The sequence below is a fragment of the Choloepus didactylus genome, chromosome 7 (genome assembly GCF_015220235.1).
Source record: "Choloepus didactylus isolate mChoDid1 chromosome 7, mChoDid1.pri, whole genome shotgun sequence".
Taxonomy (NCBI): domain Eukaryota; kingdom Metazoa; phylum Chordata; class Mammalia; order Pilosa; family Megalonychidae; genus Choloepus; species Choloepus didactylus.
Window position 1 is genome coordinate 72,778,496 of NC_051313.1, and position 15,394 is coordinate 72,793,889.

The window sequence follows — 15,394 nt, forward strand, 5'->3', positions numbered from 1 at the left end:
ACCCTGATCTCTTGATGACTGAGGCCCACCTGGACTGCCAACCTGGAATTTATGTGAAAGAGAAATAAATTTCCATCATACTAAGGTCTTATTACAGGTTGTATTGTTAGCCTAACCAATACTTCTAATTTTTAGGAATTGTATAATATATCTATGTATTTATTTAAGGCATCATTTCACAAATAAAATATAAGGGCTTAAATGCATAATTTTGTAAACATTGTCTTATACTGCTCTAGAATTGCCTTTTTGTATTCTTACTTATACTTGAATATGTTACATTTAGTTAAGATTACTGGATAATTAACCTAAATGAGCTAATTAGCATGTAATGAACATAACTCCCAATTATTTTTACAGAGAATTGTCAGCCTAGTATTTATATTTCTACATCTATTATTTATTACTCTATGAACTTTCCCAATATGAATGCTTTAAAAAAAAAAACTTTAAAAGTAAAGATTCATATCTTTAGCACACTCTGTTTTAATTATTCCCAAATGTATGCTGGATATTTAAGAAGAAAGAACATAGAAAAAAAGTCAACCTACTAAATTATTACCTACAGATATTATAAGTCTTCCTATTACCACCACTTAGAAATTATCAGGCTGTTCTAGTTTTTGAAATGAATCTAAACACCTTCTTTTATCTCTCTCTTCGATGCTGTCTTTCAATCTGGAATGCCTTCCCTAAAGCTCCTCAGATCACTGAATCAAAATGCCCCATTCCTTTTTACACCACTCCAAACAACTATATAGTTTGGAGTTCCTCGCAGTCTAGTTCACACCTCTCAAGTATAAAATAGATATTGAAGATTAACAGATAACATTGGAGAAGAGTGGGCTACATGTGGACAGTGAGGACCTTCCAAGTTAAAAGCAAAACAAAACAAAGCAAAACTCACAAACAAACAAAACAAACAAACAAAAGCAGAAACCAAATATGGTCAGCCACAGGAAACTCTTTAGAACCAGAAGTGAAGTCTAAGAAAACTATCCTGAAAGTCTCCTGAACTCTATATAAGAATCAAGAATAAAATAAGATAAATGGAAATAGACAACATCTGTTATTGCTTCAGAATTAAACTTGAGCTGGACCCCATCCCCAGAGATTCTGATTCAGTAAGTTTTGGGCATGGCCTGGCAACTTGCACTGCTAACAAACTCCCAGGTAATGCTACCCCAGGAACCACACTTTGATAACCAACGACCTAGAGAACACTAATATGGAGACTTGGATAGTTAGCTCTTTTGTCTGATCTTACTTTGTTCTGCAGCTCTGTAAGCACTGGAAGAACTAGTACTTATGTGGTCTTTACTGAGACAGTGGAGGTCAAGAAAGGATTCAAAGTTACAGTCCTTGGAATGGCAGATAGTCAACCATGGGGAAATTCCTGAAAATGTTTTGAAACTCCAACCTTGTTAGGGTCTTGCCAACCCTCCCCCAGAACCAAATTTCTCTTATCTAGAACCCAACAACATTAAATATTTCTCTTGAGAATCCCGATTTCAAAATTTGCTACAAAGTAAATGTCCCTTTTTCAAATGTTTCTTTCTAGGTCTCTATTTAGTGCTGAAAAAAACAAACAAACAAAAAACAAACCTGCTTTAAGTGATTGACACAAAAGAATGTCTACTATGTAATTCCATTTATGTGAAGTCCAAAAACATGTACAACAAATCTACAGTGATAGCAATCAGAAAGTTTCAGAGGTTGGGGTGGGGAGAATGGATTAGCAGGGAAGAAGGAAAAAGGAGCTTCCTGGGGTAATGGGAATGTTCTACCTCTTATTTTGCATAGAGGTTACAACGATGTATAAGACACCCAAAAATCCATCCAACTGAACACTTAATATCTATGCATTTGATAGCATGTAAATTAAATCTCAATTAAAAAACACGTTTTTAAACTTAAAAGAACCATTCAAGGAAAACAATAATTTGCCAAAGTAATCTTTCTTGAATTCAAAAGAAAATATCATTTAGATAGAACAAATAGTTCAATGTTTAAAATTTCTATTTCAGCTGAGAAATACATAGTCACAGATGAGTTTTTATAGAGTTAAGACGATTGTTAAAAAAAAAGTAGTGCAACCAACATCTCAGTTTGTCTTAGACAGCCCTCCCAGCATAACTATTAATAATGCCTCCTTCACTATGAAAAACAGCCTGGTTTAGGTGAAGAACTTAATGGTCACTTTAGCTAAAAGGGAACTTAGCTATTTAGTACAATGAGCTCATCCACTTTTTAATTCAACTCACCTTTACTAAGCATCTACTATGTAGCTAAACCTTGCCCTAGTTCTTGCTACTACTTCACATTGCTTCTCAGCTTCTACACTCAAAATATTAAATACTAGATGGATTTTCCCCAAACTCAATGTGAAATTTACACCTGAGGACAGACTAAATATAGAACAAATTAATCAGAACTTTTTCTATACGGGAAATAGAAATCAAGATAATAAAAAAAAAAAGTATAATCTTTTGAACCGTGGAAAACAAAGTACATAAAGATACTCACAAAAAGAAAATAAAGGAAACCTTTACCTGCTGCCCTGTAAAGTATTTTAGGTTCAAAAAATATGCAGGGATTTTTATCCTCTATGCATGACAAAAGAAGTCCCTTGGCCTGAAAAGGGCTTCTGGGCACAACCACCTGCAAAAACAGATTTTTCAAAAGACAATTTTAGTATAAACTTATACTATTAAACTCACTTATGAGATATTTAAATAATTGATCTTTACTAATTAAAAACAGAAATCTGGTATTTATTTTTAGTCTAACTGCCATTTATTATAAAATATGCACACCGTTTTTACCAAAAAATTCAACTCGTTCAACAAATATTTATCAGATACCTACCATGCTCTGGTAACTAAGACACTGTTCTTCTCTTAAGGAGCTAAACTTGCATACGAAAAAATTAAAAGAATCTGCAAGGAGCATTCATCAAACCAAAAAAATTTAATTGTCAATATTTTCCTGCATTTACATATAAAGAAGAAATCTGTTCAATTAATACTCTGCTACTTTCAAAGAGAGTACAATTCTTCTCCAATTTTAAGATACCAAAATCTCTTTTCCCTCCACACTTACAGCTGACAGGAAAGAGACTCCAGAACCTTCGTGAGAATAAGTGTGATGATAAGGGAGATAACAATAATGGCAGCAGTTACCAAGTGCTCTATGTGGATTTTATTGTTTCTAGCAACCCCAAGAGGTAGCTATTGTTATTTTTCACACTTTAGAAATAAAGAGACTGAGACTTAAAAAGAGATCAAGTAACTTGCCAAAGGTCACATTACTGGGTAGACCAGGGATTCTTGCCCAATTCTGATTGACATTGGAGCCTGAGCCTTTACCTTCTACGTATGTTGTCTCAGAACACAAACTTGCACCTAGTTTTTAATGATTACTGAATAACTGTGCAGAGTACAATTATTACAAAGGAAGAGTTATCATCAAATAACCTGAGTTTACTTCAAAGACTAAAATAAGATTCCTTGAAGCAAACTACATTTGACTTTGTCACTTTGTGCCATTTTTACTGAAAGATGTTTAATTACAAATAAAATAGCAGCACAACTCTCACCATTTTCTACAAATAGACTGCTTACCATGTCACTCAATGTCTTTATCTTATGTTCCTACTTTTTTAGTTTCTCTTCATCTGCTTTCATCATCTATTTTTAGCCTTTCATACTTTATGTATCTTTTCACTTGGGATGAAAACAGAAGGAGAAGGAGGGGAAGAGAAGGTAGAGGATTGAGAGAAAAGATCTGTTCTTAAAAACACTGGATAACATGATAAACATTAAGTGTGAATCAATGCTCAGCTCAAGCACAAAAATAATTGTGGCCTCAAATATGACTGCTGTCCCATCTTACCACTTCTAGCTTATATTTAAAAAGTTATGTGGCCTCTACTCAACAAAGAAAAACTTTACGAATTTTACTGGGTAGAAAAAACAAAACATAAACCCATGTTCACAGCAAATTCTTGTCAAAAAACAAACATACATCTCTGGATAGACATATCCATAAGTTTCTAAAATGATTCCCTGGAAAACTCTTCAGTAAACAGAAATAAAAACATGATAATATAAAAACTTGAAACATAAAATAAACTATTTTTATTATCAAAAGACCTAATCTATTGTGGAAGGCCAGTTGTAAAAGGGAAATACTTCAAAACTAATTGTTTGGGAAACTATTTCTTAACCTGGACTGGAAAATACACCTGAGAACAAAGTCTTCTTTCAGTATATTTGAAAAGTAAGAAAATGAACTAAAAGCAAAAGCTCTTTCCCTCTGATTTTGTAGTTAAATATGGGTCAAACAGTTGAATCTTTAAAATTATCCTAAATCAGTTAACTGAGAAAGACTCATTAGAAAGAAACATAGAGCTCTGAAAGAAGGAAAGAAAAGACAGCTATGTTTTCAGCAGCCAGTGCTGCTTTCAAAGAGAATGTTCTATTAAACTAGATATTGAAGAGTTGATCTACAGAAAATGTTAATCTCTCTTTCTTAAATGCAATTAAGTCCACATAAATTCCAAAATTCCCATTTGTTTTCCTTCAAATAAGTACATTAGTTAATATGAATAGAATCAACCAAAATGGAAACATTAAGTGGAGATCAAATAAAGTACATAAATGATTATACCTTGATTCCTGGACAGTGGGCAAAAAAAGCTTCAGGACTCTGAGAATGATAGAGAGCCCCATGACCAACACAGCCCCAAGGCGCCCGGATGGTGAGGCTTCCACAATTAAAAAGATCACCAGAGCGATAACGATACTTGGCAGCTTCATTTACAATCTTAAAGTAAAAGGAGAAAGGATATGTCATAACGAGTCCTTTATGTCCCATCGATTTTCTTAAATCATTCCATGATATCTTTAAATATATGCTCATGACAAAATAGCAACCCTTAAAGCACTATCTCAAAGGTAACAAAACATTCCTAAGATAGAGGAGGGAAGAAGGTTGGAGAAAATGTTTCAATACTTCGTGGACCTAACAATCCTAGAAATGTCCATTAATAATAAAATGTGATGCCCTTACCTGATCAAAAGCAGGGAAAATATAATCTGCAAACTGAATTTCTGCAATGGCAGTAGCACCAGTTACTGCAATTCCAATTCCAAATCCAACAATTCCTTGTTCACACAATGGGGTATTAAAAACTCTATCTTTTCCTTAAAAAAAAATAATTTTATATGATTAATGAGAGTAATATAGTGCACAATAAGTCTGAAAATTCAGTAAGGTAATAATGGTGGGACGAAGAAAAGAAAGAATTATAGAACAGGTGGAGAAAATAGAAATTAAATAGTACAATAGTTAATTTAAATGCAAACATGTCAATAGTTAAATTAATTGTAAACAATCTCAGTGTTCCCATTAAAAGAAAAAGATTTTCATAACTGGAATAAAAGAAAGCAAAAGAATTAAATATTGCTTAAAAGAAACTATAAAAATAAAGAAATGCTGTCAGTATTAAGAAAGAAAAAATATACAATGAAAAACCTAACTAAAAGAAAGTTGATGTCACTATATTAATAGTAGACAATGTAGACTTTAAGGGAAAAGGAATTACCAGAGATCAAGAGGGACCATTCATATTGTTAAAAGCTCCAGTCCACAAAGAGGACATATAATAATTCTAAATTTAAATTCATCTAACAACATGAGCTAAAAATAAATAGAAAAAAAATAACAGAACTAAAATGATAAATGAACAAATTCACAATTTAGTAGGAAATTTTTAACATACCATTCTCTGTAACAGAAAAAGTATACAAAAAGTAAAAGACATAGAAAATCTGAGCATCATTAACATAACAAGCATTACCTTACTGACATGCAAAGGACACTGCACCCAATAGCTAAGAATATAAATTCTCTTCATGTAAACAGAGAACACTGACATAAATTCGCCATATACTGGGCTACAAGTCCAATCTCAAAAAGTATCAAAGGATTGTGATCCTACAGTATATTCTTTGACCATGAGGGAATAAGCTATAAATCAATAACAAGAAGAGAAGTAGAAAATCCTTATGACAGAAAATTTTTAAAATACATGCCTAAATAACCCGTGGGTCAAAGAAGAAATTATAATGGAAATCAGAAAGCATTTTGAACTGAATGACAGTGAAAAAATTAAATATCATAACTTATTGAGGTTACAGTTCCAGTAATGGTAGAATAGCTTTTTTCAGACTAACCGTCCAACATCTAATAATTATACACTCTGGACAAAATATGACAAATAACTATTTAAAGACACTGAAGAGCCAAAAGCAGATAAAAACTGAAGAAGGCTTGACCCATGAAAGAAGGAAAGCACAGTGAATGAGCTTAACATTTTTAAGTCTTGTCCCCTGAGGGAAGTCCCCAGTCTGCTTTATGTGGTACAAATAGAATTCAAACAAATATACTCTCTCTTGTTGGCTTGATGTGTCAGAGAATGAAGTCTATGACTACCAGAGTGGCTAGAAATTGAGAGAGAAAATCCCAAAAACAAGGGTACCACATGAGGAACCCCAAAAATCTGCACATAAACTCTGTTCAAATTCTTACTGACCCCTGTGCCTTGCAGGAAACGCCAAAGAACCCAGTAGAAATAAAAAGCTGGAAGCTAAAAGAGCTCAGCAGAAATTTCAGCTCCACCCTCTAAAGGGGAGACAGAATTTAGAGTTTTCGTCCCTTTAAATTAGAGGAGCTTAACAAACACCTTAGACTTTTCATTGAAACCACAGGGTACAACTTTATTAAGGTACAACTCAATTTTTACTTGAAATTTCATCACTTCTCAGTTATTTTCAGCTCTTCCATGAAAAAACCTAATTTCAGGACGTTGGGTGGACACAAACAATGGCCATAATCTGGCCAGGGAGTCAAAAGTTTTGGGACATATCTAGGATCCCTATTTCATTTACATACTCCAAGGATTACCAGTTCTTGGTGTGTAGAGTTCACTTTTAGCTTAATCATTCCTTTTGAATATGAACCACAAATAGGCAGGTGTTGAAAATGCCGACAAGACACATCCTGTACTTTGCACTTGAAAAGCAGCTGCAAAAACTTACAGCATGATTCATACTGATCACGATCTGTGAATATCTTCTGAAATTGTGACCTCTATCCTTCCTCAGTTGCCTATTTGACTTCAAGTAGCTTGACAATTTTTGAAAATCTATGATTCCATTGAACTAAGAACAATTCAATGATAGAAAATGAACACAGATTCCAGCTGCCACCTGTGGAACTAACATTCCTGTAATACCTGAACAGCATTAAACCAAATAAGCAATGTTCTTATTTATTCCTTGCTGCTTTAAGTTCACTGGATTCAGATATTTTCTGTCTCAGTAAGAAAATATAGCCTTTTATGCTACTAGAAGGCAGAAAATTTGAGTTTCTTAAAATCCTCTTACTTAAAAACTTGTTATAGTTTAACAAATCTCTCCAACAAGTTTCTGTGATCTAGCCGAAACTGCTTCAACATGAGCTAAAATACTCGAAATCTATTTTTATTTTCCACCAAATAGTTAATGATTGAGGCTAAGAACACAAATAAAATGTACACTACTGATAATTTCCTCTTATCTTATAATGCAATTAACCTGATGTAAAGTTCATACATATAGTATCCCAATGAGTGAATTAATACAAATAGTGGTTGTGCTATGACAGACAGACCTGGGTTTAAGTCCTATCTCCACAAATTACTAAATGTTCCAAGGTTCAATTTCTTACCTGTAAAAGAGGAAGAATGATACTGAATTCATAAGACTGCTTGTGAAAAGAGTAAAATAAATCATGCATTTATTCAACAAATATTTATAAAATACTTACTATTGTTCTAGGTGCTGGGGATACAGCAACAAACCAAACAAGAAACAATTCCTATCTTCACAGATATTACACTCCAGACAGGGGAAACAGAAAGTAAACAAAATAATTGAGTAAAATATATAGTGTGTTAGGTGATGATACACGCTATGGAAAATAATAAAGCAGGAAGTAGGTATTAAGGAGGGAGTTTGGAACTACTACAATTTAAAATAAGGAGATCAGGAAAACCCCACTGAGAGGTGACATTCAAGCGAAGAGCTGAAAGAATGAAGAAATGTGACTTGCATATATCCAAGGGAATAAATGTTCCAGGCAGAGGGACCAGCAAGTGCAAAGGCCCTAGGGTAAAAGTGTGATTGGTATGTCAGAGGAAAGGCAAGGAATCTAGAGAGCCTGGACTGGAGGAAGAGACAGTGCTAAGAAATGGGGTCAAAAAGTTAAGAGGATGGGGTGGGGAGGTGGCACAGATCAGACAAGGCCTTTTAAGCTATTGTAAGCACACTGACTTTTGCTGTAAGGAGTGAACAAGTGAGTGAATGAGAGTGACAACAAGCCATTGAGCAAAGGCATACCATTATCTGAGTTGCATTTTAATAGGAGCCCTCTGGCCAGAATAATGTGAATAGTCTGTAAGTAAGCAAGGGCAGATGCAGCAACACCAAAAAAGAGTCTACTGCAGTAATCCAGGTAAGAGATAACAATGGATTGGCCCAGCATAATAGCAGAGAAGATAGAGAGCAGGTATACGACTCTGGATATTTGCTAAAGATAGAGATGTGCTGAAGAAACGGATGTGGACTGTGAATCAGAGAGAAATTAAAGATGATTCAAAGGTTTTTGGCCTAAGCAACCTGAAGGACAGAGTTGCCATTAACTGAGAAAGAGAAATCTATAAAGAAGCATGTGAGATAAGAGATCAGGAGTTCAGTTTGGGAGATATTATTAAGTTTGAGATGCTTTTAGACATGCAGCTAAAGCTATCAATTAGACAATTGTTGGATATATGAGTTGGAAGTCTTCAGCATAAAGATGGCATTTAAAAACATGGGACTAGAAAAGAGAAAAGAACTCATTGCCCCAGCTGTTAAAACTGTTGTGCGCAGATAGATATCAGCTGTCAGCACCTTCAGAGGCTTCTTTGGCTGCGAACCTCCTAGCCCAAGTAATGCTCGGGGCCCCCATCCGATGACTTATCAGTATGAGAGTATCAAGTTCTGGTCATTTCGGCCAAACTAGGGACAACTCTAAAGGGTCATCCTAACTCCAGAGATCTTGGCCAAGCTTGTCATTTGGACCTGTATGGCTTCTGGACATCACACTCAGACTAATCCTTTCATTTGAAAGCAGCAATATATTTATGGTTTGAGAATATACCAAGTTCCAAGGTTTCCAGATTTAGGAAGTTTATCTATAGTTACAATTATTTTACAACATTCTCTAAGTTGTGGCCTATGGGCAACACTGGCTAGAAAGGGCAGTAAATTCTACCTCTATTAGTCTGAACACTCCTGGGCAAAAGATCTGGGTCATTATAATAGTTGTGTGAGGAAAATTAAAGATGGTAAAAATCAACCAGTAGCAAATGTTAAGTGCTTTGCAAATGTTTACCGAATATATGGATAGATGGATAAAACACAAAAGTCCCTCTATGTTTGATGAGTCTATAGTCTGGGTACAGATCCAACAATGCCCACAGATCCAGCAATTTGTAAGCCCCTCTACTGGGAACACAGATTGTGTCTCATTCATCTATGGACACCCAACTGTACCTAGCACAATGCCTTGAAGTTAGTAGTCATTCAATAACATTACTTAAATGAATGGACTTAACAGACCTATCATGCTTGGACTAAAAAGACATGTATGTCTATGGCAATCAGGACATGGTAATGTCCCACCAAGTATTCAAGACATGAATATGACATAGATATAACAGTAAGGCAGACAGGAGTTCAGTTGAAATAGATATGTACTTAGCAAAATTACATTCATCCAAGTATAAAGATCAGAACAGTGTCCAATCATCTCTAGTACCTGGAAGAGAATAGTCCTTGGCACATAGTAGCAAAGGATGAATGAATAAAAAATGAATCATCAAAATAATAATATAAAAATATAAACTATGTAAAAGATAGTCAAAATCACAGAAACTATAAAATCAGGTCAGACCATAGCACCTACAAACTCCAATTATCCCCACACAGATTGGTGGATTACTCACCTCATGAATATATTTCACATTGCCACATTTTAGAGAAAATAATTTTACAAATGACAGAAAAGGAAAAAAGTCACTTAATTTTAAGCAATTTATATAAACTGAAATAGGGAGCATCTAGTTGAAGATTAACCATTATGGCTATGATACTATCATGTTCAATACTGTAGACCAACTATTAGACAACTTTTAAAGGAAAAATATTCCCTTGCACTCAGTGCCAACTTAAATTAGTTTTAATATATATTATTTTAATGTATACAAAATTAAACTAAGCATTTATTACCCTGATAAAATGCTAAAGACAAAACAAATTTATAAATTATATACAAAAATATGAAACCAATCAAATTCAAATAAGCAGCAAAAATAAAGCATAAAAACAATGGTTTGCTGAAATAAAAACAATGTAGCTTCAATTCTGGTTCTGTATTTAATCTCTTTCTGTTTTTTGTTTCTTTTATTTAATCATGGTAATGAAAAGAATGCCTTTCCACTTACATGCATTGCACAAAACAGTATTTATAACTTCATGATTTCCTTTACCAAATGAGAATAATCGACTTCGTACTAAGCAAAATGGCCTGCAAGCATTTCTAAATGCTAACATTAAGGAAGTCCCTTGAAGATAAGATAGGTATTACAACCATATTGAAATATGCAAAAACTATTCAATTATTGATGGACTCAGAAACAGGAAATTCTTCAGTGTGTAATTACTGACATACTTACTGCTAATGAACTGTTTCAAGTTGCTATATTCAAAAAGAGAATCCGTGAAATTCGTCTACTTGCAAAATGAATGTTATCGCTATAATGCAGGTTCTTTGGGTATGACATGCAGAGAGGCTACTAGCACTGTTTGTCATTTGAATCTCAGTGAAACCTTCACATGCTTCAGATATGGTGAAGTATTTGGCTTTCACGTGACACAAACACAATAATAAGCACAAACACCAATTGTACCATGCAGCAGTAATTGGTTAAATGGCAGATGATCCAGAAAATGCTTGTTCCAGTTTGCTAATGCTGTTGCCTGCAAAACACCAGAAACAGATTGGCTTTTATAAAGGGGGTTTGTTTGGTTACAAAGTTACAGTCTTAAGGCCATGAAGTGTCCAAGATAAGGCATTAACAATAAAGTGCCTTCACTGGAGAAAGGCCACTGGCGTCGGGAAAACCTCTGCTAGCTGGGAAGGCACATGGCTGGCGTCTGCTCTGGAGTTCTGGTTTCAAAATCGCTTTCTCCCAGGACGTTCCTCTCTATGCTGTAGCACTCCGAGCTCCTTCTGTCTAAGCTCTTACAGTGCTCAGCTTAACTAATCAAGACCCAGGCCAAATGGGCAGGACCACACTTCCATGGAAACATTCAATCAAGAGGTCACACCCTAATCAAAGGTGTCACTTATAGTTGGGTGGGTCATGTCTCCATGGAAACAACCTAATCCAAAGGTTCCAACTTAACACTAATACATCTGCCCCCACAAGATCACATCATAGAACATGGAGTTTTGGGGGACATAATGTATCCAAACTGGTACAATGCTCATACACGTTTTTAAGATTATCACTTATATTAAAACACCAAATTTTTAAATCTCATAGAAAATGTGAAAACTCCCCAAAATATATTCAGAGGCACATACAGGATATTATTTTAAGTTGGGAAATAATATCCTAGGGAAAGAACAAAACCAAATAAAATAACCAACTCCACTGTTAAAGAACCTCTACTGAGCAATAAATTGAAAAATATTTTTTAAATAAATTACTCAAAGTGTGGCAATTGTTTAAAAGTAATCCAAGAAAAATTGTTTAAAAATAATCCAAGAAAAACTTAAACCAAATTCCAAATGACTCAATTAAAAAAAAAAAAAGTTAAAAAGAAAAGAAAAAGTTAAAAAAAAAAAAAACTTTTCATGTTTAACTGGAAAAGAAAAAGAAATAATCATGGGGTAAATTAATCTTTCATTTAAATGAAGATTTCTAAATTAAGGAGGCTATAGGGATGCCTCTATATTGTGTCTATTGGGGGAAAAAAAGAAATTCAAAGTTATACTTACAAGTCATTCCATGGGGGGGCGGAAATATATATACATATATTCTTTAAATAAATCAAAAAGGAGAAACTATGTAAAGACTCAATGAGATAACTTAATGATCAAGTGAAAATTATAACTGCATATGAAAGGACAAGCTAAATTGGTAATAAAAGAACAACATGATAAAGGACAAAAAACTATACCATGTACAATCACAAAATCCTAATGCCATTAAAGACCTTCCCACCAGCACCACACATTCTTTAAATAAGGAAACTGAGTCTTGAGATAAAGTGATTTGCTGGATGTCAGCAGTCAAGAACTGGCAGCCTTGGTACCCTAACCAAAGTTTGCTTCACTCTACTAGAGAAATTTCCTTTCCTAAATTGTCTATAAACTACTTAGCTCATAAATGCTAAATAGATCAAATAAGACATTAATTATCTGACACCACAGTCACAAATGCAAAGTGGCTTTGAACACTTTATCTGAATATATTAAAGTTTTGTGCGCAATGTCCGAAAATTCCCTCAGATGTTTCTCTAAAATGCTAATGCAGATAAGACAGTTGGTTTACACTGTCACAGTATATGACCTAGTTACCAACAATGAAATAAAATATTTTAAAAGCATCTTTTAAAAAAAAGGAAATAGTAATAAAAATGGTCAAGGAATCACTCAATTGAGAATTTTTTTAAACAACTTTTAAAAGGGCTGCTTCAAACTTTAGTTCAATAAGTAATTACACAACAAATAGTACTATTACTCTGTATGAATGAATATTAATGCTGTTACTCTGTATAAATATATACAGGTTTCCACCCAGAAAAGTAATGTAAAATCTTTTAACTTGTGCATAAGTTATTGGTAGTGTTAAAGTAAAATAAAATGGCTGCCAACTCTGCAAATAAACTCCCAACCCTTCCTGCTACATGAGACATGACTCCCAGGGGTGTAAAATCTCCCTGTAACAAGGGACAGGACTCCCGGGGATGAGCCTGGCCCCGACAACATGGGATTGAGAATGCCATCTTGACCAAAAGGGGCAAAAGAAATGATAGAAAATAAAGCTTCAGTGGCTGAGAGATCTCAAATAGAGTAGAGAGGTCAATCTGGAGGTAATTCTTCTGCATTATATAGATATTCCTTTTTAGCTTAGTATTAGAATAGCTAGGAAATACCAGAATCTCTTGAATGGTAATCCAGAAGACTTGATTCTTGATGATAATGTATATCTATATAGCTTTTACTGTGTCCATGTGATAGTGAAAACCTGACGATTGACACTCCCTTTAACCAGTGTATGGGCAGATAAGTAATATAATAATGACAAAAATATATAAATAATATTGGGGGATAAACAAGGTGTATGGGATGGTTTAAGTATTCTTTTTATTTCTTTTTAATTCTTTTATATTATTTCTTTATTTTGATGTAATGAAAATGTTTGAAAATTGTGGCAATGGACGGACAACTTTTCAATGATAATGTCAGCCATTTATTGTATACTTTGGATGAATTATATGATGTGTGAGAAAATCTGAAATAAATAAATAAATAAATAAATAAATAAGGCTTCCCGTATTGGGCATTGCCAGGAGGGATCCCTTTCCAACAAAGGATTTTCCAAAAGACAAAAACAATTGACCTGCAGGGCTTTCTGAGAAAACGGAATGCTCCCTACAGAACTGCAGATAAACAATACCTGCTGATAAACTAGTTTCAGTCCAGGAGAGACGACTCTTCAGAATGGACAAGTATACCATACTAATCAATGTAGTATATGCTCCCTACTTTGTAGACCTTTCCCTATATAAAATGAAAACTTAACAGCTAATGTGAACACTTCCTTGCTTCTGTATTTGCCCAAAGCAGCTTATGCATTCCACACCCTCCACGGAGCTCCCTTCTACTTACTGAATGGGATGTTTCCTGATTCATGAATCACTTAACAAAACTGTGAGATCCTAAATTACGTGAAAGTTTTTCTTTTAACAGTAATGAAGTGCCAGGTTGTTTTTACAACATCCACTCATGAAAAAAAATTTAAAAAGGAGTAGAGGGGAGGGAAGCAATTAAATAGATTTAAGGGTAATTCCAAGGAAAGTTCTCAGATTAGTTCAGACCCGATGATCTCCAAATGGCTATATCAATTTCATAGTTCAAGAAATTATCTTAATTATGAAAGAGCTATCAAAAAAAGTTAAAGTATATTCAAAATTACCTGCTTGCTTGCTTTTGAAATTAGGCATAAATTTTAGAAAGATTTTCACTCTTTAATTAATTCTAAAGCAATGCTTAAAGGGCAAAAAATGATTTTGGTACTAAGAGTTGGATCTTCATTTGTTTTCCAAGAAATTTAATTACTATTAGCAATAAACAGACTAGAGACTACTGAAAACAAGAAATATTGGAATGAAATTATTTTAAAATAAAATTCTCTATTTGTCATGAATTAGATAATATCATTAATGAATGAATTGTATTTGAAGAGGTGGAGCAAACTGAGGATATAGTAAGAGAGTAAAGGTATCTCAAGGATACCTTCCTAATCTTATCAGACAGATGTTGTCAAGAACAAGCAAGCACTCTCAAGTCACCTCCTGCTGCCATCAGAGGCTTTAATTGTGACCCAGTGTTATATAATAAAGAATGTGTCTGGTCTTTGACCCAGCTCCTGGAGTGGGGAGGAAAGAGGTAATGGAACTGACACACTCTAAACACTTGAAATTTCTGGAGTGACAGGAGTGTCTTTGTTATTTGTGATGGGTTATACCATCATTGTCACACCACCACTTCACCTAATAGTTTATGTCAATGAGATAACTGAGGGAGAGGGCAGTCACACTAGTAGTCTTGGGGTAGGGGCTGGTCATGCTAGAAAGACTAAGCATGTGACTAAGTTTGGGGCTTTGAGCCACACAGTATCAGCCTGACCTCTGGAAAGGGGGTGGGGGTGGAGCACTGGAAATTGAGTTCAACCACATGGGCATTAATCCAATCAATCATGCCTGTGTAATGAAACCCAAATAAAAACTCTGGATGCTGAAGCTCTGATGAGCTTCTCTGGTCGGTAATATATATTAATGTGCCAGAAGGGTGAAGCATTCTGACTCCACAGGAAAAAGACACCAAAGCTTTGCATGTCACCCTCCTAGACCTAGCCCTTTTGGCTCCTCCTTTTTTGTCATTTTTTCCTACAAAAAAAACCAGTAATCATAACACGTTGGACTTCTGTGAGTTATTCTAGCAAGTTATCAAA

General features: G+C 34.5%; 1 protein-coding gene across 4 annotated transcripts in view; it reads right to left on the minus strand.

Annotated features, from left to right (window-relative positions):
- The window catches only part of BCKDHB (branched chain keto acid dehydrogenase E1 subunit beta), a 268,629-nt gene that overhangs the window by 208,716 nt on the left and 44,519 nt on the right, over positions 1–15,394 (minus strand). For all 4 annotated transcript variants that reach the window (XR_005217874.1, XR_005217875.1, XM_037842956.1 and 1 more), the window contains exons 4-6: positions 5,074–5,207; positions 4,672–4,827; positions 2,553–2,661 (exon numbers count right to left, since the gene is read on the minus strand). Coding sequence is in view for 2 of the 4 variants with exons in the window: in XM_037842956.1 (XP_037698884.1) it covers positions 2,553–2,661; positions 4,672–4,827; positions 5,074–5,207 (399 nt within the window). In the remaining 2 variants the exon portion in view is untranslated. The remainder of the gene's footprint in view (positions 1–2,552; positions 2,662–4,671; positions 4,828–5,073; positions 5,208–15,394) is intronic.